At 35.9% G+C, this 19372-nt stretch overlaps 1 protein-coding gene across 2 annotated transcripts in view; it reads left to right on the forward strand.

Annotated features, from left to right (window-relative positions):
• The window catches only part of HIBCH (3-hydroxyisobutyryl-CoA hydrolase), a 42086-nt gene that overhangs the window by 15071 nt on the left and 7643 nt on the right, over positions 1 to 19372 (forward strand). The window contains exons 7-12 of one of the 2 annotated variants that reach the window (XM_054210318.1): positions 4916 to 4994; positions 9977 to 10122; positions 11024 to 11110; positions 12241 to 12299; positions 13080 to 13161; positions 13599 to 16387. In XM_054210318.1, coding sequence (XP_054066293.1) covers positions 4916 to 4994; positions 9977 to 10122; positions 11024 to 11110; positions 12241 to 12299; positions 13080 to 13161; positions 13599 to 13733 — 588 coding nt within the window. In that variant the 3' untranslated portion in view covers positions 13734 to 16387. Of the gene's footprint in view, positions 1 to 4915; positions 4995 to 9976; positions 10123 to 11023; positions 11111 to 12240; positions 12300 to 13079; positions 13162 to 13598; positions 16388 to 19372 lie in introns of those variants that run through there. The other variant, XM_054210317.1, reaches the window with a different exon arrangement.

The following is a 19372-nucleotide window of genomic DNA, read 5'->3' on the forward strand; positions in this document are numbered from 1 at the left end:
CTGTATGTCTGTAGGAATTTGGACTGAGAATCTCTAATACATAATCAGTATGTGGAAATTAATATTTTATATTTAAATTAGATTACATTAATATTATATCTTTTAAAATACCACACTAAATGATAGACAGGTTCACAAAAAGCACTGTTTTTTAGTGAAATTTTTTAGATACCTGTATAGAGTTGATTTATATGTCATTGACCAAAGAAAGAGAGATTCCTAGTCCAGATTGATCTGTTATGCTGCATTGCTGTGGTTCACTAATCTTGTCGGTTACTATCTACAGATAATAATGGATTATACTCTTCGGAGTGGTCCATTACATTAATGATGAACGAAGATTAATTTTGATTCAGTTTAAGATTTGCTGTGTCTGGATGCAGTGGGTATTGCTCTTACATCAGGGATTTTTGATCTAACATAGCTACAAGCTCCTGCTGCTTCCTGAATCAATTCCACTCGCTTACTTTGCCAACTAAAGCTTTTGAAAACATTTTTGCTGCACCTTGGCTATTTTTACACATCTGTATTCAGATATATTTGCCCTTTGTTGTGTTACGCACTGTTTGTTTGTTGATTGCCACATTTGTTTTGTGGTTCTAGCCCTACCAGGAACTGTATTCTCATGAAGTTAAAAATGAGCATAATCATTGGATGTGAACTGTTAACAACAGGACTGTCACTGCAGACAATACTAATATTGGTATTATCATAAAATTGTTTACTTGAACAGCTAAAAATTCTTTATCAGCCCAATGATGATACAACATTCCTGAAGGCCTTTTCTGTTTATTTCTTGTATTCTATCACTTACAGTTTCGTAGGCAGTGATTCTTTTACAGTCTGAGTTAGGTTATTAGTAAATAGACAAGCGTGATTTATGGTTCTGCTGTGACACAGATCTGCTTTTCTGTATGTGAACAGATGTTTATGTATGTCATTCAGGAAGGGCGTATTTATTTTGCTCTACATGGTTTTCTGTTGTGGCCCTCAAATTTCTTAATAACTTCCCTAGATGTAATGAGTTCTTTTATTTACTAATATGGGTCATTCTCAGTGTAAGAAAATGCAGCCTTACAGCTACAACTTTTAAGATTTATAGTAGCTGTATTCCATTTCTCCATCTATCAGTAATTTGCACTTTGTTTTTCATTATAAAAATACTTTTAATAAAGTTCTGTATTCATCATGAGGAAAAAATGGAAATCAATAAATTTTCTATAAACAGTCACATAATTAATTTTGAAATATGGCATTGGGTAGGAAATCAGGTGTATGTGAAGTAAAATTCAGATACTTTACTGACTTTTTCAGAAGCTTGTTGAGGAATTCAGACTGAACTGCCTATAATGTTATGTGCCTCCTTGAGGTGCGCTGAGTTTAACAGTTGTTGTAACATTCTGTTTTTAAGATTAATATCTTAACATCCATGTAATAATAAATCTGTAATTTGTAACCAAACACCTTCATAGCCAATCAGTCTCCAGTAATACATGGTTAGACCACCATTTCATCTCTTACCTATATTTTTAATTAATTCATATATAAACCCTACAGGAAGATTGTTTAAATTGATTGATTGTTAATTTCTTAACTCCTTAACTTCTAGTCTCGTTCTTTGAGTATCCTTTACAAAATTCAAACATTCAGCCATCAGTGGAAAAAAATTTTCATGCCAGTATTAAGATAAACTATCTGGATTAAAAGACAAGCCTGAGTTACCATAGGAGTCTATTATCTTGGAAAAGTCTGAAGGAAGACATTTAGTTTAGTATATATTTTAAGATCGTGAAAGGTAGGACTCTGACAGTGCAGGATTTAGTGTGTTTTAGCAAAGACATTATAGCATCAAGACTTGTATGTATAAATGCTGAGACTATTTGGTGTAGTGAACACAGCCCAACTGCAGATAACAGTGTGAAGGGCCTCCTAGGTGGGACCTGAGCTGTGTAAGATTTCAGTTAAATTTAAAAAAAAAATAATTAAAAAATCCAGAAATGTAGGAGGAATGCATTTAGACTTCTGACTGGAAGAGTTTGTTTTTTATACAGGATACTATTAAACTAATAAGCATCTGTCCTCTGTATTAGATGGAGAAGGGTAAATACATACAGTGAATGTATTAAAATAACCATTTGGGAAGTTGCAAATAAACATACGATCACCAGTTTAATAAATTACTGAGGTTTGAACCCTCAAAGCATTAACTCATTTTTCTCTCCTAATTTTATCTTGATGTTGGATTATTTAGAAATGATCTTCAAAGAAGTAAGCACATATTTGCATGATTTTATTTATAAGGATAAGAATATCCTTATAAGGATAAGATACAACGGATAAGAAGAAAATACAGTTTTAGTCTTTTAAATGTACATCTGAAATTAAGCTCTTATCTATACTACAAAACTGGAAGGCTGTCTAGAAACCAAATCCAATTACAGCTTAAGCACTTGAGAAAGTGAAATCTGATTTAATTACTTCTTTCAAAAGAAAATTACCTCTTTCAACTTTTCATTATTAAAACTCTACAGTTATTTTTATCACTATAAAAAAGAACAAGCTTGGAAGAGAAGCTCTCTTCATGGAGTTCACACTCTACTCTGTTATTTAATACTGAGGCTGAGTATTGAGTACTGAGGTTGAGTCCTTATACAAACTTCTGATTCTCTAGAGAATAAGCCAGAAAAAATACTTTATGAGAGCTAATATTTGTATTCTTAAGATATGGGATTAGAAAAAATTAATTTTAGCATTAGAAAGAGCAAAATGGGCATGATTTTTTTATATTTCATTATCTTTATAAAAAGGTCGTCATTATTGCTGAACACGTATAAAAATAACAGCAGGCTTTACCAAATGCAGTGAAAATATGCTGTTATAATATAAAAAAAAGTTGGAAGTGATGAAGTCACACTTCCATTTCATTTAAGATTTCTAGAGCTGTTTTAGGAGTGAATGTAGCTTTACATGTAGCTTTGCATTTGCAAGAGAACTAAATAAAGGGCCGTTGCCCTTGATGCAGCTTGGACGAGATCTACGGCCTCTGACCAGTCCTCAATCAAAGGGCTGAAGGACAGATAACGGATTGTACCATATGCAGATAAGATTCAGATACTTGCTCAAAGCCCATTTGCCTCCTTGAAACAGCAGTATTTCGTGTATATAGATTTGGCTTAGTCTCTGGATATAAAATCAAGTACGATAACCAGGTACTTTAAGCGTCCATTTCTCAGGAAATTAGAATCTTAAAAACTTCGTACATCTATATTAAAACCCAACACTGGCAGATACTCATTTTACAGAAAAAAACTTGAAGATATTTTCAAATTTAGTCGTGTATCACCCTAACGGAATAAATGGTGACAATTAATTTGTTGCTGGGCAGAATTGTAAGAGAGGCCAGGGAAGAATGCATGAGAATGGTGTGAGGAAATGGATGTAATTTTATATTAAATTGAGATAACTTTTTGAAATTTTAATGTGACACCCACCCAAAGATCTCTGTAGATAAGTTAAATGAATAAATGTTCTACTATGTTCTACTCTCTCCTTAAAAGCCTATCAAATATATAATGCTGGTCCAGGCAAGTATCATCCAATTAATCCCACTGGTTTTGGTGGGAAGTATGAAATTCTGTGAAGACTAGTAGCCTTAGTTGTGTAAAGTGCCATTTTTCTAGTATCTAAACAATTAGAAATGTTACTCAAAAATCTGTTACATCTTCATTAGACACTGACTTCACTTGGCCAATGATATTTAACATATCTTAGTGTTAATAGAAAAACTGGATGGTTGGAAGGACTAAGAAAAGGGAAATTTAACAGTGAGGAAAGGAAGTAAGCTGAAGTACTGGAAAGGAAGGCAGAGAAAATAATTGTATGAAGAAACTTCTTGTGAAATACTCAGTAGAGGGTTTTGTCTGTAGGTAGTATCTAACATGCATTTCATTGACACGTATCATGTAGATAAGCTTTGAGAAGTGCGACTCCTTTACGCATATGTTATGGCTGTGCCCAGTAATCCAAATATTCTTGGATTACTTCAAATACTATTACTAAATAATAATAACTTTGTCAGATAACCATTTTTCTTTAAATTTGTTAGTTTGCCTCTTGAGCATTTATCTAAATTAAATTAATTTTGTGTGAACTGAAAAAATGTATTTTTATTGGGTCTTGCTGCGCTTACTGCCTAAATCAGAAAATATTTGATAGACAACACCAGGAACTCTTCTGCTTTTGAAGGAAGTGTCTCGTCAGGAAGGACTGCTAGAGAAGAGGGCTCAATACTTAGAAATGTGAATTCTTTCTCTGACTTGGAGAACAAAACTCCCCAAGTTAAATAAGCGAGTTTCTAACCACATATTTTGAATTTTAATTAATAATGCCAAAGGCTTTTCCTGCTTAAAATGCTTCTGTATTGATAAAGTAGGTAATTATCACATTATAAGAATAGTTAATTATTCTTTTTAAAGTATTATAATTACAACTTTGTGCAATTTATGTATATTCCAAATGTACTGGCAGTTTTTTGTTGGTGGTTTGAAGTACGTGCAAAAATTATAGATGGGGTAACATTTGCAAAAGGATGTCAACTCCCTTAGTAGACTAATGGAGAAAATGCGGTCACTCGTTTCTGTTGCTGTCACTCATGGGTTTTTGAAGTTAATTTCTGTATAACTCATCAACCTTTTAAAGCATAATATGCTATTTCAGCCAAATCATGAAGGTAATATGATGCTTTATTAGTGTTTGAACCGTAAAAGGCCTTTTAATATTTTGTTGAGAGGTGCATAGTAAATCTAGTAGTTTCTAATTGTAGAGCAAAGGAAGAGGTGTGTTACATAGCATTATGGTTATGGTTGTTTTACCGGTAATTTTACAACTGTGTCCTTTGCTTGTGCTGCATGCATAGGGAGTTGGCCTCTCAGTCCATGGACATTTCCGAGTTGCTACAGAAAAGACACTTTTCGCAATGCCAGAAACAGCAATAGGTAAGTATTTTACACACATATTATTAGTGTTTAAAGTTTCACTGTTTGTGTAATAAGGATGAAGTGTCTTTGACTGAAAGCAGTGGTGGTAATGAAATAATTTTAAAAATGAACTGGAGATGACATATATAGAAACTATTTTCTGTATTATGGGAGGTTGATCATTGAAGTTGTTAACTTGGGGTTTACTGTCTAGACTGACGCAAAGACTGTGGGCATACAATTTTTTTAAAATGGAAGTAGATCTGAGGAATTAAGTCTTTGCTACAGCTGTAGGCAGATGAAGTCTGAAAATCCCAGTGTGAGTATGTCAGCTTTACATTTGCAACTCAGTATGAGTCAAACTGGCTGTACTACAAGCTGATCTGCAATGTTAATGAGACAGGTTTTGAAATTCCAGTTTTTCATGTAGATTATTAATGTAGGCCCATTACAGTTGTGCACAGACTGTGTGCAGGGGAGATAACAGCGTCATTGTCTTTTATTTTTTTAATAGCAACACGTACCTTGTGTTTTCTAATGTTTGATCATACAGCTTCTTTGTCAACTCTGATATGTACAAAAGAAAATGTTGTGTCTCAGAGCTATACAAAGATGGTGGTGTGGCTCAAGGAGAAGCAGTAAGATTAAAGTGAACCCTACTGGGAAATCATTCACGTTTCCCTTCAAGAAAATCCTGGCACCAACACGGTATCCACGTTGAACCTATTATTGTTTAGCATGTATACTGCATTAATGTTTTCATCAATGTCCAAGTCCCTCCTCCGTGCTTATCAGGAATGTTTAAGAAGAATGCTCAAAACCTGTAACCTGTCCTGCATTTCTCTCCTGCAAAATTTCTAGTTTCTACATCTTTCCAAGGCAATGCAGCTGAAGGATGATTGCAATTGTTCTTATCTTTATGTCCTCAAGCAGGAGAATGAGGCTACTCTGTAATATGTGGCCCTGTTGAACACATTGTTCAGAATAAAGAACCTTATCTGGTGGTTAAACAGCTTAAATGGCATCAGATATGGCACTATTAGGTTCAATCTTAGTTTCACCTCAAAGAATTAGTTGTAAGGAGTAGTGACCGTTATTTTCTTAAAAGAATTTCCAAACAGTAACGTAATGTTAAAACTAAGAGATAATTAAAAAAAACCAAAAACCAGGACTCTGTTCTGAAAAGAGAATAAAAGTTATAATATTGTGCTTTTGTTGAGAATATTTAAAGTACAATAATGTCATCACAACTAAAGTTAAAATGCACACTTAGCTAATGCTTGGATTTTTGCAATGCCCCCAGTTAGTAGTGCTTAAAAGCATTTTTCATATTTTTAAAGGGTCTTACACATACTATCTATTGTTTATTGCTATCCAGCCTGTATGAAACATTTCACAAGACTTATTCTGAAATTCTTAAAATATTAAATGAGCTGTGTCAAGTCAAATAAAACATAATAAATCTCCCAAATATAAACAAGCTGATTATAATTTTAACTCCTGAAAAAAAATATTAGAACAATTCCTGCTAGCTGATAAATGTCATGTAATTTTTCTGAACAAGTAAGTTTAGAAGGAGAAAACCAAAAACTATTGCAGCTCTCCAAATATTTTTCTCTGATGAAGGAAAAGTGAGTAAATGAAATAGCTCAAGCATTAATACAACATGGATTTGCTAAGCTCCTGAAGTTCATAATCAGTTGTTGTACAATAAAACTATTTGAAGAAAACATTTATTTTTTTAAAAAACTAAGCGGAGAAGTTCTTTGGCGTATAAAATCATTCTAATAAGAAAGATACCTGCTTCGCTTTCTTCTTTAAAGGTAAAGATATGAGTAGTCTTGTATTAAAAATTTTGTACTTTACATACATTTCTTGTGTTGGGAAGGAATTATTTAAACAAAAATAGACTGTGAAGACATGTAAACGAAAATCTTATAACTTGCTTAGGAGAGAAAGTAATTAAAACCCTTTTAGGATCAATTAGAAGTAAAACCACTGAAATCTGGATTTAAGGGCTTAGCTGTTCTGATCTCTGTGGTGTATGTTTAAAATGTCTAGCTGTCTAGATACTGTATTAATTGATTTTTCATATGTTCACTTATTTCAGTAGGCGTAACACCTTTTCTGAGCAATGAAAACAAAGCGTTCATTCAGCTGCTACATTCTCACACAATTGTTCTGCATTTATACACAACCATAAATAAAGGCTATAGATAGATATGCCACTTTGCAAATAGAAATAAAGGCAGTTCTAGCTTGTAGGAGTTTGGAACTGACATAGATAAGATAAAGCACTGGAAAACAGCTTAGATGTAGGAAGGTGTGGAAAAACCACTGGTGACAAGAACAAAAGATGAAAGCTTATTTTAAGAGGTAGGCTTTAAGGCAATGTGGACAGTTTCTTGTATATCACTCTAAGTTTTTAGCTTTCTATAAGTCATTTAATAATAAATCTCCAACCACCTCTGCATGATAAGGTAGGAATGCGGTAGCTACCTTTATTTTATGCTTGGCAACTGCAGAGTTTCACAATTCGGGATAACAGCGAAGCGTGTTGCATCTGTCTCAGAGCATAAACTGCAAGTCAGCATTACAGCATTTAGCCTCGTAAGCGCAGCAGACGTTCAGTTCTTCTCTTATTTAAGTAGGGATTTGAGAAATAATTCTTAAATGCTATCAAAAGGGAAAAAAATCAAGTATATGCAACACGTTAAGAGAAACCCAGTAGCAAGCAGAAACATATGGGAAGCATTATTGAGAGAATTAAGAGGAATATGTAGAACAGGAACAAGAGGAGTAAAATTGTAAGAAGAAAACAGGGACCTTGAAAAGGATACAGTAGAAGCTATAGTGGACTATGTTTATGCAACCAAGTAAGTGTAAAGTGGATTAGTTACACCTTCACTAATCTTGTTTGTAAATTCCTTAGTAATTAAAGCAACCTTCATTCAGTTTAGTTTTACTCACCTCTAAATCAACTTAAGCTAATCAACTTCACAGCTTATTTAGAACTAATTTCCCTGTTTATGGCCATGTGGAAGGGCCCTATATGGCTCAATAGGAAGATGGCTTTCCCTCTGAAAACTTACTGGAGCGTGGGGAGAAGGGTACTTCAGCATAGTCTTTTCATTAGAGCAAAGAGGAAAAGGTTTGTTACTGTTGCAGTCCTGGTGGACTGGGAGAATAATGTAATTGACTTTTTGCTTCAGAGGGCGTTTGTAAGAGAAGTTTCATTTTGAAATGAGAGATTGTTTTGCGGTAGTAGGATATCCAAGTGGAGACAGATGAATGGAAACATAAAACTAAATGACAGTCTTGGCATCAACATTATAGCTATGATGTCTCAAACTGAGAAGGTAAAATGCAGAGTGGACTATTCAGAATGTGAGTGCAGATGAAAAAGAAGATAAGTGATGAATTTGGGTTAATACAGCTTAGAGCTTTTAAAGGGTGCCAAGAAGACATTCAGCATTTTAGGAGAAGAGCTGCATGTCTCAGTAGCCTGTGTGATGAGGAATAAATCAATTAATGGCAACACACACATCAGTGGGAATGGGAATAGAACATTACAACTATAGTGATGTAGTAGATGCAGCAGAACTAAGGGAGGACCAAGAAGGAACCAGAGGAGCAGCTGAGAGATGGGTGAGAACATAAGGCAGTGATGAACTCAAGATTATTGAGAAAAGGAAAACACTGAAGAGAAGCTATCTGAAAGAAACCTCCCCTTGATTCCGTTCAAGGGGGAGGAATATTCAGGGACCACTAATTTCCCACATCTTAAAATACCTGTAATGGGTTCTTTCTAAACTACATTGAATCTTATGTGATTTAAAGCAATTACTTGTCAGTAAAAAATTACCACATTCTATCAGAACCCCATTTAAACTCTTTATGTACATCTTAGTCTTCCCAGTTAATATCTGCGCTTTGGCAAGTGTTTTCTGAGCTTCTTGTTGCTCATTTGTATTATTTTTCATTTATTTTCATGTTTCATTTATTCTCTCAAAGTGAAAAAAACACCAACACACCTTTAATTTTCTTCAAAAGACTCAGTTTCATGAATGCTCCATTGGGGATTATTTTGAAGTAGTAACCGGACACTGCTTCTTTCCTTTTGATTTCTGAGATTGATACAGCTATGCTTAAGTTTTCTTAAGTTTAAGTATGTTAACAGTTACAAAAAGTGTTTGAATTCATTTTGTAGGTGATAAATGTATATAATAGAATAAATAGATATTGACAAAGTGATGATTTTAAATACTTAAACTTTGATAAAAGTAGTTATATTTTTCAGTTACAACTTTTATAAGTCTTCTAAATTTTATTCACAGATGTGAATTTTTAAAAATGACTCTAGATTTTTAAAAAATATAGGTGTAAGCCAGTCACTAAACTGCGAAGTTTTATAATTTTTTTAAATTGCAGGTTAGTCATACTCCTGTCAGAGCCAAGTCAGCATCTTGTGCTTCCACCTTCAGGAAGACTCTAGCAATACTGTTGATCTATTAATGAATTCTCAGCCCCAAAATTTGTTCAAACTTAGCTGTGAAAGAGGCATTTCTTCATTGTTTGATATTTTTATCATAATAAAAGATTTCAGAGAAAGAGCAGCATGCAGTTTGAGCTTGCACAGATTATTTCACAAATCTTGGTGTCAATTCTGTTTTTTGCTGAGAGCACGCTTGATTCTTCAGGCATCTAAAAAACATCTCAAGTTGTTGGCAAATAGAATGAAAATACCATATTGTCTGGTATATGTTTGTAAATTACGTGCCATTGGAAAGGATACAGTTTGGAAGGTGTTCAAGAGCTTGCTTTTAGGAAGGGTTTTGATGACAGAAATGTCAAACCAAGTCAAGGAGAAACGGGCAAGAGAGCCGTGCCTAAGTCAGGGAGATGAAAGTGAGACAAGAAGAAATAGCTAGTAAGTTACGTGCATGAGTAGGACAAGTTGTTTTCCCTTGACATTTTTTGTTTTGTTTTGTTTATTACAGGCCTTTTTCCTGATGTAGGTGGAGGATATTTCTTGCCAAGACTATCAGGAAGGATTGGCTATTACCTTGCACTAACAGGATTTAGGCTGAAAGGAAGAGATGTACTGAAAGCTGGCATCGCTACACATTTTGTAGAATCTGAAAAGGTAAGCTGCTAACCAGTGCTAGCAAGGGCGCAGCCTACAACCATTTGAGACAAGTTTGAGTTGTGTTGCACACCAATACACTTTTACCAACTTGAGTGTATGCAGAGGCGCAATTGTATTAGCCGGCCGTACACTGTGAACGGGGATCATAAGATATTCCCAAGCTGTCACTATAACACATTCCAGCTAGTGACAGCTTTGCTTGGAATAGGGAGCAAGTGTTGCTGTCTTCATGATTCTACTGTTGAAGGGCATGATTTACAGAGCATAATTGAAGTTGTTTGAAGGATTGTACAATTGAGAGAACAATACCTGAAATGAGAGATTTATACAACTGCGAAGTTTTTAATCTAGGTAACACCCCATTAACGTGGTCTTTTTCAATCTCCTTAAGAGATATCCTATTTGTTTCTTACAGTTGCTGTAAGAAAGTGTAAAAATTCATATATTTGATAAAGTCAGACTCATAATGTTCCAGTAACTCGCACGGACATAAGTGAAGGAGAAACAATGACTTGCTTTCCTTCTCTGTGGAAAGACCCATGACTGTCATTGTGGAGCTGGTTAGATACTATTTTGAGCATAGCATGGTTGCCAGGCACCTGCTTTTTCCTCTCAGACTGTTGTAGGCTGGCTTTACCTGCTGCAGCTGTAGCACTGCATTGGGGATCCGCTTGGGAAGCAGAGTTCTTTGCTGATTGCTGCAAGCATAATTAAATCCAGATGGTTCAACACTAAAAAAGTGAACTGTGGCTCCTTTTATTGTTTACTTGGTACCTCTTTAAGATCTGTCTGAAAGTTTATATACATATATACTGTGTAGTACTATTACCAAAGCAGTAACAATCCAATAAGTACATTTTTGTTTGATCTACTGTTCATTAAATCTTATTTTTCATAGCTACCTGCCTTAGAGAAAGACCTGATAGCACTGAAATCTCCTTCAACAGAAAATATTGCAGACTTACTGAACTCCTACCATGCGAAGGTAATCTGATGAGTTACTGAAATCAAGCAGAATTGTTAAATATACGTAAAACCAAATTATTTTTTATCCATGCTACTAATCTTTCATTTTATGGTTAAAAATAATGGGTTTCCAAACTCTTTGCACTGATTTGCAGCACTAAGGCCTACAGTGGTCAAAATTAAAATTTAAAAGTCTTTCTTCACTTTTTATTTGTTTTGGATAATCCTCAAATTCCAATTGTGATCAGCTCACTCTCTCTTCTATGTGTGGAAGTAAGTTTTCAGCCAGTAGCATGATCATGGGCATGAAAATAAAAGGTTTTGGCTTTACAGTCAGTTTACTCGGTGGCTATTTTAGCTGTTTTGATGTGCGTTGTAATTTTATTTCAAAAGAAAGGAAACTTCTGGAGTCAAATCAGGATTCAATGTATTCAGTTAATCTGAGTAGTACTCCTCAGTTGTTTGGCTTTAAAATGAGCAGTGTCTACTCTTTTTATTTGTGTTTTGGAATGACTAAGTTCATATATAAAGATTAATTAGAAAAATAAATGGGATAAGCCAGTTTACATAGTAGTACTGATTATTTTGACAAAATAGAAAGCTATGAAATAGGAGTGATTATATGTTGCAGTATACTGCTTTACAAGATGGCATGGAAAGGAAAAGGAAGCTGTGTATTTTTACGTATCAGAGCTGAAGGGAACCTTTCCCAGCGTCAGCTGCTGTTACCAAAACATCTGCTTATATCCTAAACCGCAGGAAATCTGAAACATTTGACAGCCTTTCCACATAAGGCCAGCATATTTTTCACACTACAGTTTTCTAAATAAAATTTTGTAAAACAACAGAGAAAAGATAAAGAAGAGAAATGCATTTTTTTGTTTCATCATTTAAAAAAAAATGTATATACGTGTTTGTTTGCTTTTTAAGAAAACCAAACTTTTTTAAAAAAACAAAACATTACTGTAAAAAATACAGTAATGTTTTGTAAAACAAAACTGTAACTCATTAAAAATTTCAGTGTCCTATGAATATTAATGTTCTTTTATGATATGATATTTCTGTAACACAAGTCATTGGAATTTTTCAGTACTGATAAGTTTTTCACTCTAAAAACCCAAGTAAAATATGTAATTTTTTTTTAAATAGAGCAAAATTGATCAAGAAAAGGAGTTTGTACTTGATGAACATATGGAGAAGATTAACAGGTATTCAGTAATCTTTTTTTTTTTTTTTATTCTCTTGGATAGAGAACATGAAGTTAAATCCAGTAACAGTATCAGTGTTCCCCAGATAAGGTGATAGAAATTACATTCAAGGTAGTAATTTAAACTTTTTTGTCTTTAGGGAGCTTTATCTGAAGCTCAGTAAATATTTCACTCATCAGTATATTGAATACTTGAGCATATTTGCCTAATTCATAGACCATTATATTAAACTACCCTATGGCACATGAAAAAACATTTTTTATAGAAACTGGATGGGGATTTCTGAGAGTAATCGTTCAGTTGGACAGGAAATGTTACATAGCACATTTATACTCATTGATATAAGGCCATTTCTTTGATTGTTTGGAACTTCTGTGTGTCAGAAAGGGAAGAATAAGAGTGATAAGAAGCACCTAAAACTTTTGAAGAAGTACGGCAATAAGAAAGTTTAGAGATGTTGACACCAAACCAATAGAACAGAACTGATAGCTAAACATTTGATGTATTATAAAAACACAGATAAGACCGATGGTAGTAACTAAAGTTTCTGGATAAATATCAGAGTTTGTAAGTGAAGTTTATTGAAATGCTGGAGATCTGTAAAGGAAGAGGAGATGCCTGTCAACTGAGTTACTTAAAACTGAACAGGGAACGCATTGCTAAGAAAAGCCAAATCAGAGGGTTACGCTCTGTTTCTAATTTCTGTGTTACTAGCACTTGATAGGGAAGAGGAAGGCTAAAGCAGTTCATTCATTTCTTAACTACTTTTTTTCCTTTTAGTCTTTTTTCAGCAAATAGCATGGAAGAAATTGTTAAAAAATTAAAGCAAGATGGTTCTCCTTTTGCCATTAAGCAGCTAGAGGTAATGTCTTTGTGTTATTTTTGTTAGCTATTTAATTATAGAATAGTTAGAGTTGGAAGGGACCTTAAAGATCATCTAGTTCCAGCCCCCCTGCCATGGGCAGGGACACTTCCCACTAGACCAGGTTACTTCAAGCCCCGTGCAACCCGGCCTTGAACACTTCCAGGGATGGGGCATTGACAACTTCTCTGGGCAACCTGTTCCAGTGCCTCACCACCCTCACAGTAAAGAATTTCTCCCTAATATCTAATCTAAATCCCCCCTCTTTCAGTTTAAAACTGATGCCCCTCATCCTATTGCTCCACTTACTGATAAAGAGTCCCTCCCCACCTTTCCTGTAGGCCCCCTTTAGGAACTAGAAGGCCGCTATAAGGTCTCCCCGGAGCCTTCTCTTTTCCAGGCTGCACAACCCCAACTCTCTCAGCCTGTCCTCATAGCAGAGGTGCTCCAGCCCTCTGATCATCTTCGTGGCCCTTCGCTGGACACCTTCCAACAGGTCCATGTCTTTCTTGTGTAGAGGACTCCAGAGCTGCACACAGTACTCCAGGTGGGGTCTCACCAGAGTGGAGTAGAGGTGCAGAATCACCTCCTTCACCCTGCTGGCCACACGTCTTTTGATGCAGCCTAGGATGTGGTTGGGTTTCTGGGATGCAAGCGCACATTACCAGCTCATGTTGAGTTTCTCATCCACCAACACCCCCAAGTCCTTTTCCTCAGGGCTGCTCTTAATCCATTCTCTGCCCAGCCTGTATTTGTGCTTGGGATTGTTCTGACCCATGTGGAAGACCTTGCATTTGGCCTTGTTGAATTTCATGAGGTTTGTACAGGCCCACTTTTCAAGCCTCTCCAGGTTCTTCTGGATGGCATCCCTTCCCTCCAGCATGTCAACAGCACCATAGAACTTGGTGTCATCAGCACACTTGCTGAGGGTGCACTCAATCCCACCATCCATGTCACCAACAAAGACGTTAAACAGCACCGGTCCCAGTACCAACCCCTGAGGAACACCACTGATCACTGCTCGCCACTTGGACATTAAGCCATTGACTCTTTGAGTGTGGCCATCCAGACAATTCCTTATCCACTGAGTGGTCCATCCATCAAATTCACGTCTCTGATTTAGACACAAGTATGTTGTGTGGGACAGTGTCAAATGCTTTGCACAAGTCCAGCTAGATTATGTCAGTTGCTCCGACATTGTTAAGTCTGGATCTCTACTTTCTTTTCACGGGGCAGACTTTAGTCACCTTATTAACATAACTAATACTACATAACACCAATACGACATTGGACAGTCTTGTGGGATTGCCAGTAGTTCCACTCAGACAAGAATATTCCTCTGTAAAAGCATACAATGTGAATACCATCATATGTTGCATGAAATTGTAATCTAGTAAAAAAAACAAGAACTCTTTCCCTTTTCCCCTCCCCATGATCAGGGGATTGTTGGTGACAAAGGTTCCTTTTATAGCTTCTCATTCAGTGCCAAGGGTTGAAATAAAACAGTGCCAGAACAGTGTTGCTCGTTTTCTTCCATACTAGATATCTCATTTGGGTAAGCAGCAAGCAACTTGTCATCACAAAGTATTTTTTGATCCTTTTAATGCATTTCTGAGTGTTGGATACAGTCACTACTCAAAAAAATGTACAGCAATATTACACACTTCAGCCTCAGAAGCAAGAAGCCACTTACATTCATTTACAAGTAATGTGTGTATTTTCTCTTTTTCCTTTGAAGTATCTGTATTCTGGTGCCTTGTAAAGGTTTGTCTTGGAGCTCTTCAAATATTACTTAAAATTGGATAGCACACAAGCATTTGTCCAACAAAGCTTTGTTTTAACTTTGGTAACAGATGACAGAAGAAATCCTGCTCTTTCAATAAAAGAAAACATCCATCATCTTTGGACTTTCATTTGAGCAGAAGGAATATAATCTTATAATGTAGTATCACTAACATTAGGCATCCTGTCCCAGATAACACAGACACATTTTTGGTTTTAGTTTTTGGTTAAAGATTTAACATTGTGTCACTGGAACTCTCAAACAGTTTTTGAGAAAGGAAGTTTTAAAGTTATCCTTGTGCCAACCAGTACGCCTAGGACATTGCAAGAAGTTCAGCGTATGTATTACAAAACAAAATTGAATGAAAGGGAAAGCCAATTTTTTTTCGCAACTAGTATTCAGGTTTCACTGAATAAAGTAGTCAAGTGAGCTAGTGCCAGAAGAATAATTTTATGTTTGTAGACCTGAGTTCTACCACAGGCTACCATCATGGTTTTCCCCCAAACTGTAAAGGCTGTATGATTCAGTTCTTCACTTTTTCCCTATGTTATAGATGGCAGGGTAAGCAGTAATATTAAGGTCTATTGAAACAGTTTGATAGCATGTTAATAGCAGTCACTTTTAGTGGCTCATATTTCTTTATAGTATTGAGTTACGAGGCAGTATTTTATTTCTAGATTTTATAAAGTTTAATAGAATTCTGCAGGCATATTATATTGATTAGTTTCAGTGGAGGTTGAAAACAATCAAGAATTATTTACAGCTTTTCCTAAGTTAATTTCATGCAATTTTATGGCACTTTAAAACATAATCAGACCTAGTGGAACTTTTAAAAATGGCTTATAACCCTTAAGGGGTGCTTTTTTCAAAATACAGTTTCTACTAGAAAAGGTGCAAGGAGTGTGGAAACACTTCATTACTGAAATATGTTAACTAGATAATTTGTTCTGCCACATTTGCTCTAGTTACCCAGATCCGGCTTGACTTGCTTCCTCCATCTGCAGCCTTCTAACTCAGATCTCCCCTATTTAAAAAAAAGTTCTTGTTCCTTCTTTTTAGGGGGATACATTTGTTTCATATTTTTAGTTTAGAACTGAAAACTGTCATCTACTTCAAAGTTATGATTTTGTGCAACTGATTTTTTTTTTTTTAATTCCTGAACAAAAATAAAGATCTTTTGTTGCTTCTTCAGGTTTGTTTTTTTTAATTTTATTTCATATCTTTAGTAGGACTTTATAGCAGCCTTTTTCTTTCATATGATTAGTAAATGAAAGACTGTCCTTGGAGCTGCCAGAAGTTCCCAAACAATTATCTGTTCAAGAGATGAGACTGTGTGAATATGAGTGGCTTCTGTCCACCCAGAAATTTGTGGTAAAAACCCACCACTAATATTTTCTAGCAGGTACAAAGCTTATTAGTGTGAACAAGTATGTAAATTTCAGACAAGTCTCTAACAGCACACATTTTGTGCTAAGCCAGTAGGATTAAGTAAATTTGTAGGATTGGATACTTAATTTCTTCTGCAAAAGATCCATAAAACCAAAGAAGGAAAATGCATTTGGGGCAGGTGTGTGTGTGTTAAAAAGGGATTCAGGTATAAATTTTTCCAGGAATATAAATTTCTCCAGGAAATGCTTGCCAGTTAAACTGGAGGTTTTGTTTTACTGGGGAAGCAGAATTGTAGTTAAACTTAATTGTAGCTGGAGGAAGAATGGTCATTTGCACCCTGGCAGTTGAGCAACTTACAACACCCACACTCCGAGCCTGCTCTCACATTGCTCAGAGGAGCAGAGTTCAAAGAACTGGTTAGAGCAGGGAACACATAACAAAACCACAACAGTCTGAGATTATCAGACATTATCCTTGATAGCAGTTTGCTGACTTGTGTGAAGCAAGTAATTTTCCTCATCAGTAGTGTCACAGTACCAAGAGTATGCCCCTGCATGTTTCCTGTCACTTTGTGAAACCAAGGTTTTACTTTAGTGTCCAGGTACAGGAACAACAGCACATTCAAATGATAAATATAGAAGTTTTAAAGGATTCAGTAACAGCAATGTGTATGCTTATTTTTTTTGTTTCCCTGTATATTTATTATGATATATTAATAAGCTTATGGAATAAGCCCTAACTGAAAGTCTAATACAAATACCCTAACTTGGAGGTACACCTTGGATGTACGGATACCTTTTAGCATTAATAAAACGGAACACTAGTTCTGCTATAATCCAAGTATGCTGTGAGCCATGCTATCCTAGGTATCCTGTTCTGTTCAATTTACAGTACTTCCGATTTTTACTTTCAAAACATGCCTGATTGGCAGGCTTTCACACATCTGATACTGAAGTGGTTTGCACGAGTAAGAAAAATGTAAAGTTGTTAAAATTCTACTTGAGAATGGCTTTATGATTTAAATCATATTTTGAATCCAGTTACAAATAGGTAGAAAGCCAGAGTACTAACACACTTTTTGAATTCGTAGTAAAATATTTTTTTAAATCTTTTACTTTATAGCATTACTTTGTTTTCAGGGTTTACATGAGCCATAAAGCTTTGATCTGAGTGACAGAAGTACCACTTCTAATTGGATGAAGTAAACATGCAGGGTCAAAACCTGAAAAGCATCTGATGTTTGACTTGGCTTTCACACAATGCTTTCTGACAGCTTTCTTTGGCAGGACAGTGCACCTTCTGAGCACTGATACTTCATTATTTACTAGCCTTCACTGTTACTGAATGAATTCCAGTGTATTGTGAAGGACACTGCAGAGGCTAGGAATTATAAGACACCTTGTCCAGATCTACTGGTCAGGCTGGGATGCAGACACTAGCTCCTGAAACTTTAAATGGGCGTGCAGCAAGTGGGTGAGATGATAGATGACAGGAACAAAGCTGGATGGTATCTTGGTAGTGCTGAATTCAAGTAAAGATGCATTCTGAAGCCTCTGTTAACAGACCAGTAAGAGAATGATATGTCTGTCCTTAAGTAGCTTTCCTGTGATGATTTAGCTAGATGCTCATATTTTAATCAAAGCTCGTCCAGAACCATTGTTTGCTGCAGACAAACAAATGCTTTGGTATCTCAGAGAGTAAGTGATGGGTGTCTTCATCTATTGAAAGGGAACTGGTACATTGGACCTCTGGGAGTTGTTTTTTTTGTTTTGTTTTAACTTAAAGAAAGCCTCCCTCAAGGACCCTAAGCAGCTCAGGTGAGAAACTTCAATGGGCCGTGGAGACAAGAGGCAGCCACTATTCCAGCTGTTACTCTTGTAAGGGATTCCATTGAGTCAGTGACACTTAATTTGGTCACCTTCTGACAGTATCTTATTGGAATTCAGATCTATTGCAAATTCAGCTTGTAGCTTTCAGGATCATTATGTTGAAATCAAGATGGTGTGAAAGATACTGGAATAGATGTCAAATACTTCTATGAAGACTTATTTGCATTTTAGTACTCCCCACTTCAGCCTATCCTATCTCCTTTTCAGGCTTGTTCCCTAGCACCGATCCTCTCCTCCTCTTCATACGGAGAATTTATTTATAGATACACTGGTGACTCATTTTTCTGCAATTACACCTACCCATTTTCTTTCCTTGTTCCTCTTCCTTCAGCTTCATTTATGGCAGTCCCTCCTCCACCTTCAGCCTCATTGATATGCCAAGATAAGGCAGCTGCTGGATGCACTAGACTAGTTAGGTGCTAGTTTCAGTTCTTCCCCATTTCAGTGCTTTCTTTGACCAGAAAGAAGTTGCCATTACCCTTTCACCTAGGAAACCATCTGGTTGCACTGTGCATACTGTTTAACCTGGTCTGAGCAAAGACTTTCTAATTAGACGACAGAATGTAAAACTCAAAGGAGAAAAGGTCCAGTTCAAAGGTACAGCCAGCAAGAGCATATTATGGGAAATAAGGGATCCAGTTAAAAATTGCTATCCATCTGAGACATACATAGTGATGTAATTAGAGGTATAGCTGGTTTCCTTATCTGCTGAAAGGTAGCTTGTTGTTAGAGAGGTTTACCAGAATGCAGGAAATGCTGACAGGTTGAGCCAGCATTAATTCTTTCTAAACCAGCTTCTCTCTCAAGCGAGTGGTCAACATGCAAATAATAGAATGACAGAACCAGTGCTTTTAAGGTACAATTGCGCAGCCTCCTGCTTGTATAGCAATAGCATGTTTTCCAGCTTAACTAGGCAAAAATGGGTCACTGCTGTATCAGCTGGTGTCTGAAGAGGGATGAAGAGTAATTGGGAGCCAGAAAAAACATTAATGACTGGAAACCTGCCATTTCAGTCTGTGAATAAGGAGTCTAATGTCTGCAATGAAAATAATGTAAAGAGGCAAATCTTACCATCTGCCACTTTTTGGTAGTGGTAAAAATGTCCTAATTAACAGGAAATGTCTATTGTACTGTGAATAATAGAGCTTTT

Source organism: Rissa tridactyla, chromosome 7, assembly GCF_028500815.1.
Source record: "Rissa tridactyla isolate bRisTri1 chromosome 7, bRisTri1.patW.cur.20221130, whole genome shotgun sequence".
Lineage (NCBI taxonomy): Eukaryota > Metazoa > Chordata > Aves > Charadriiformes > Laridae > Rissa > Rissa tridactyla.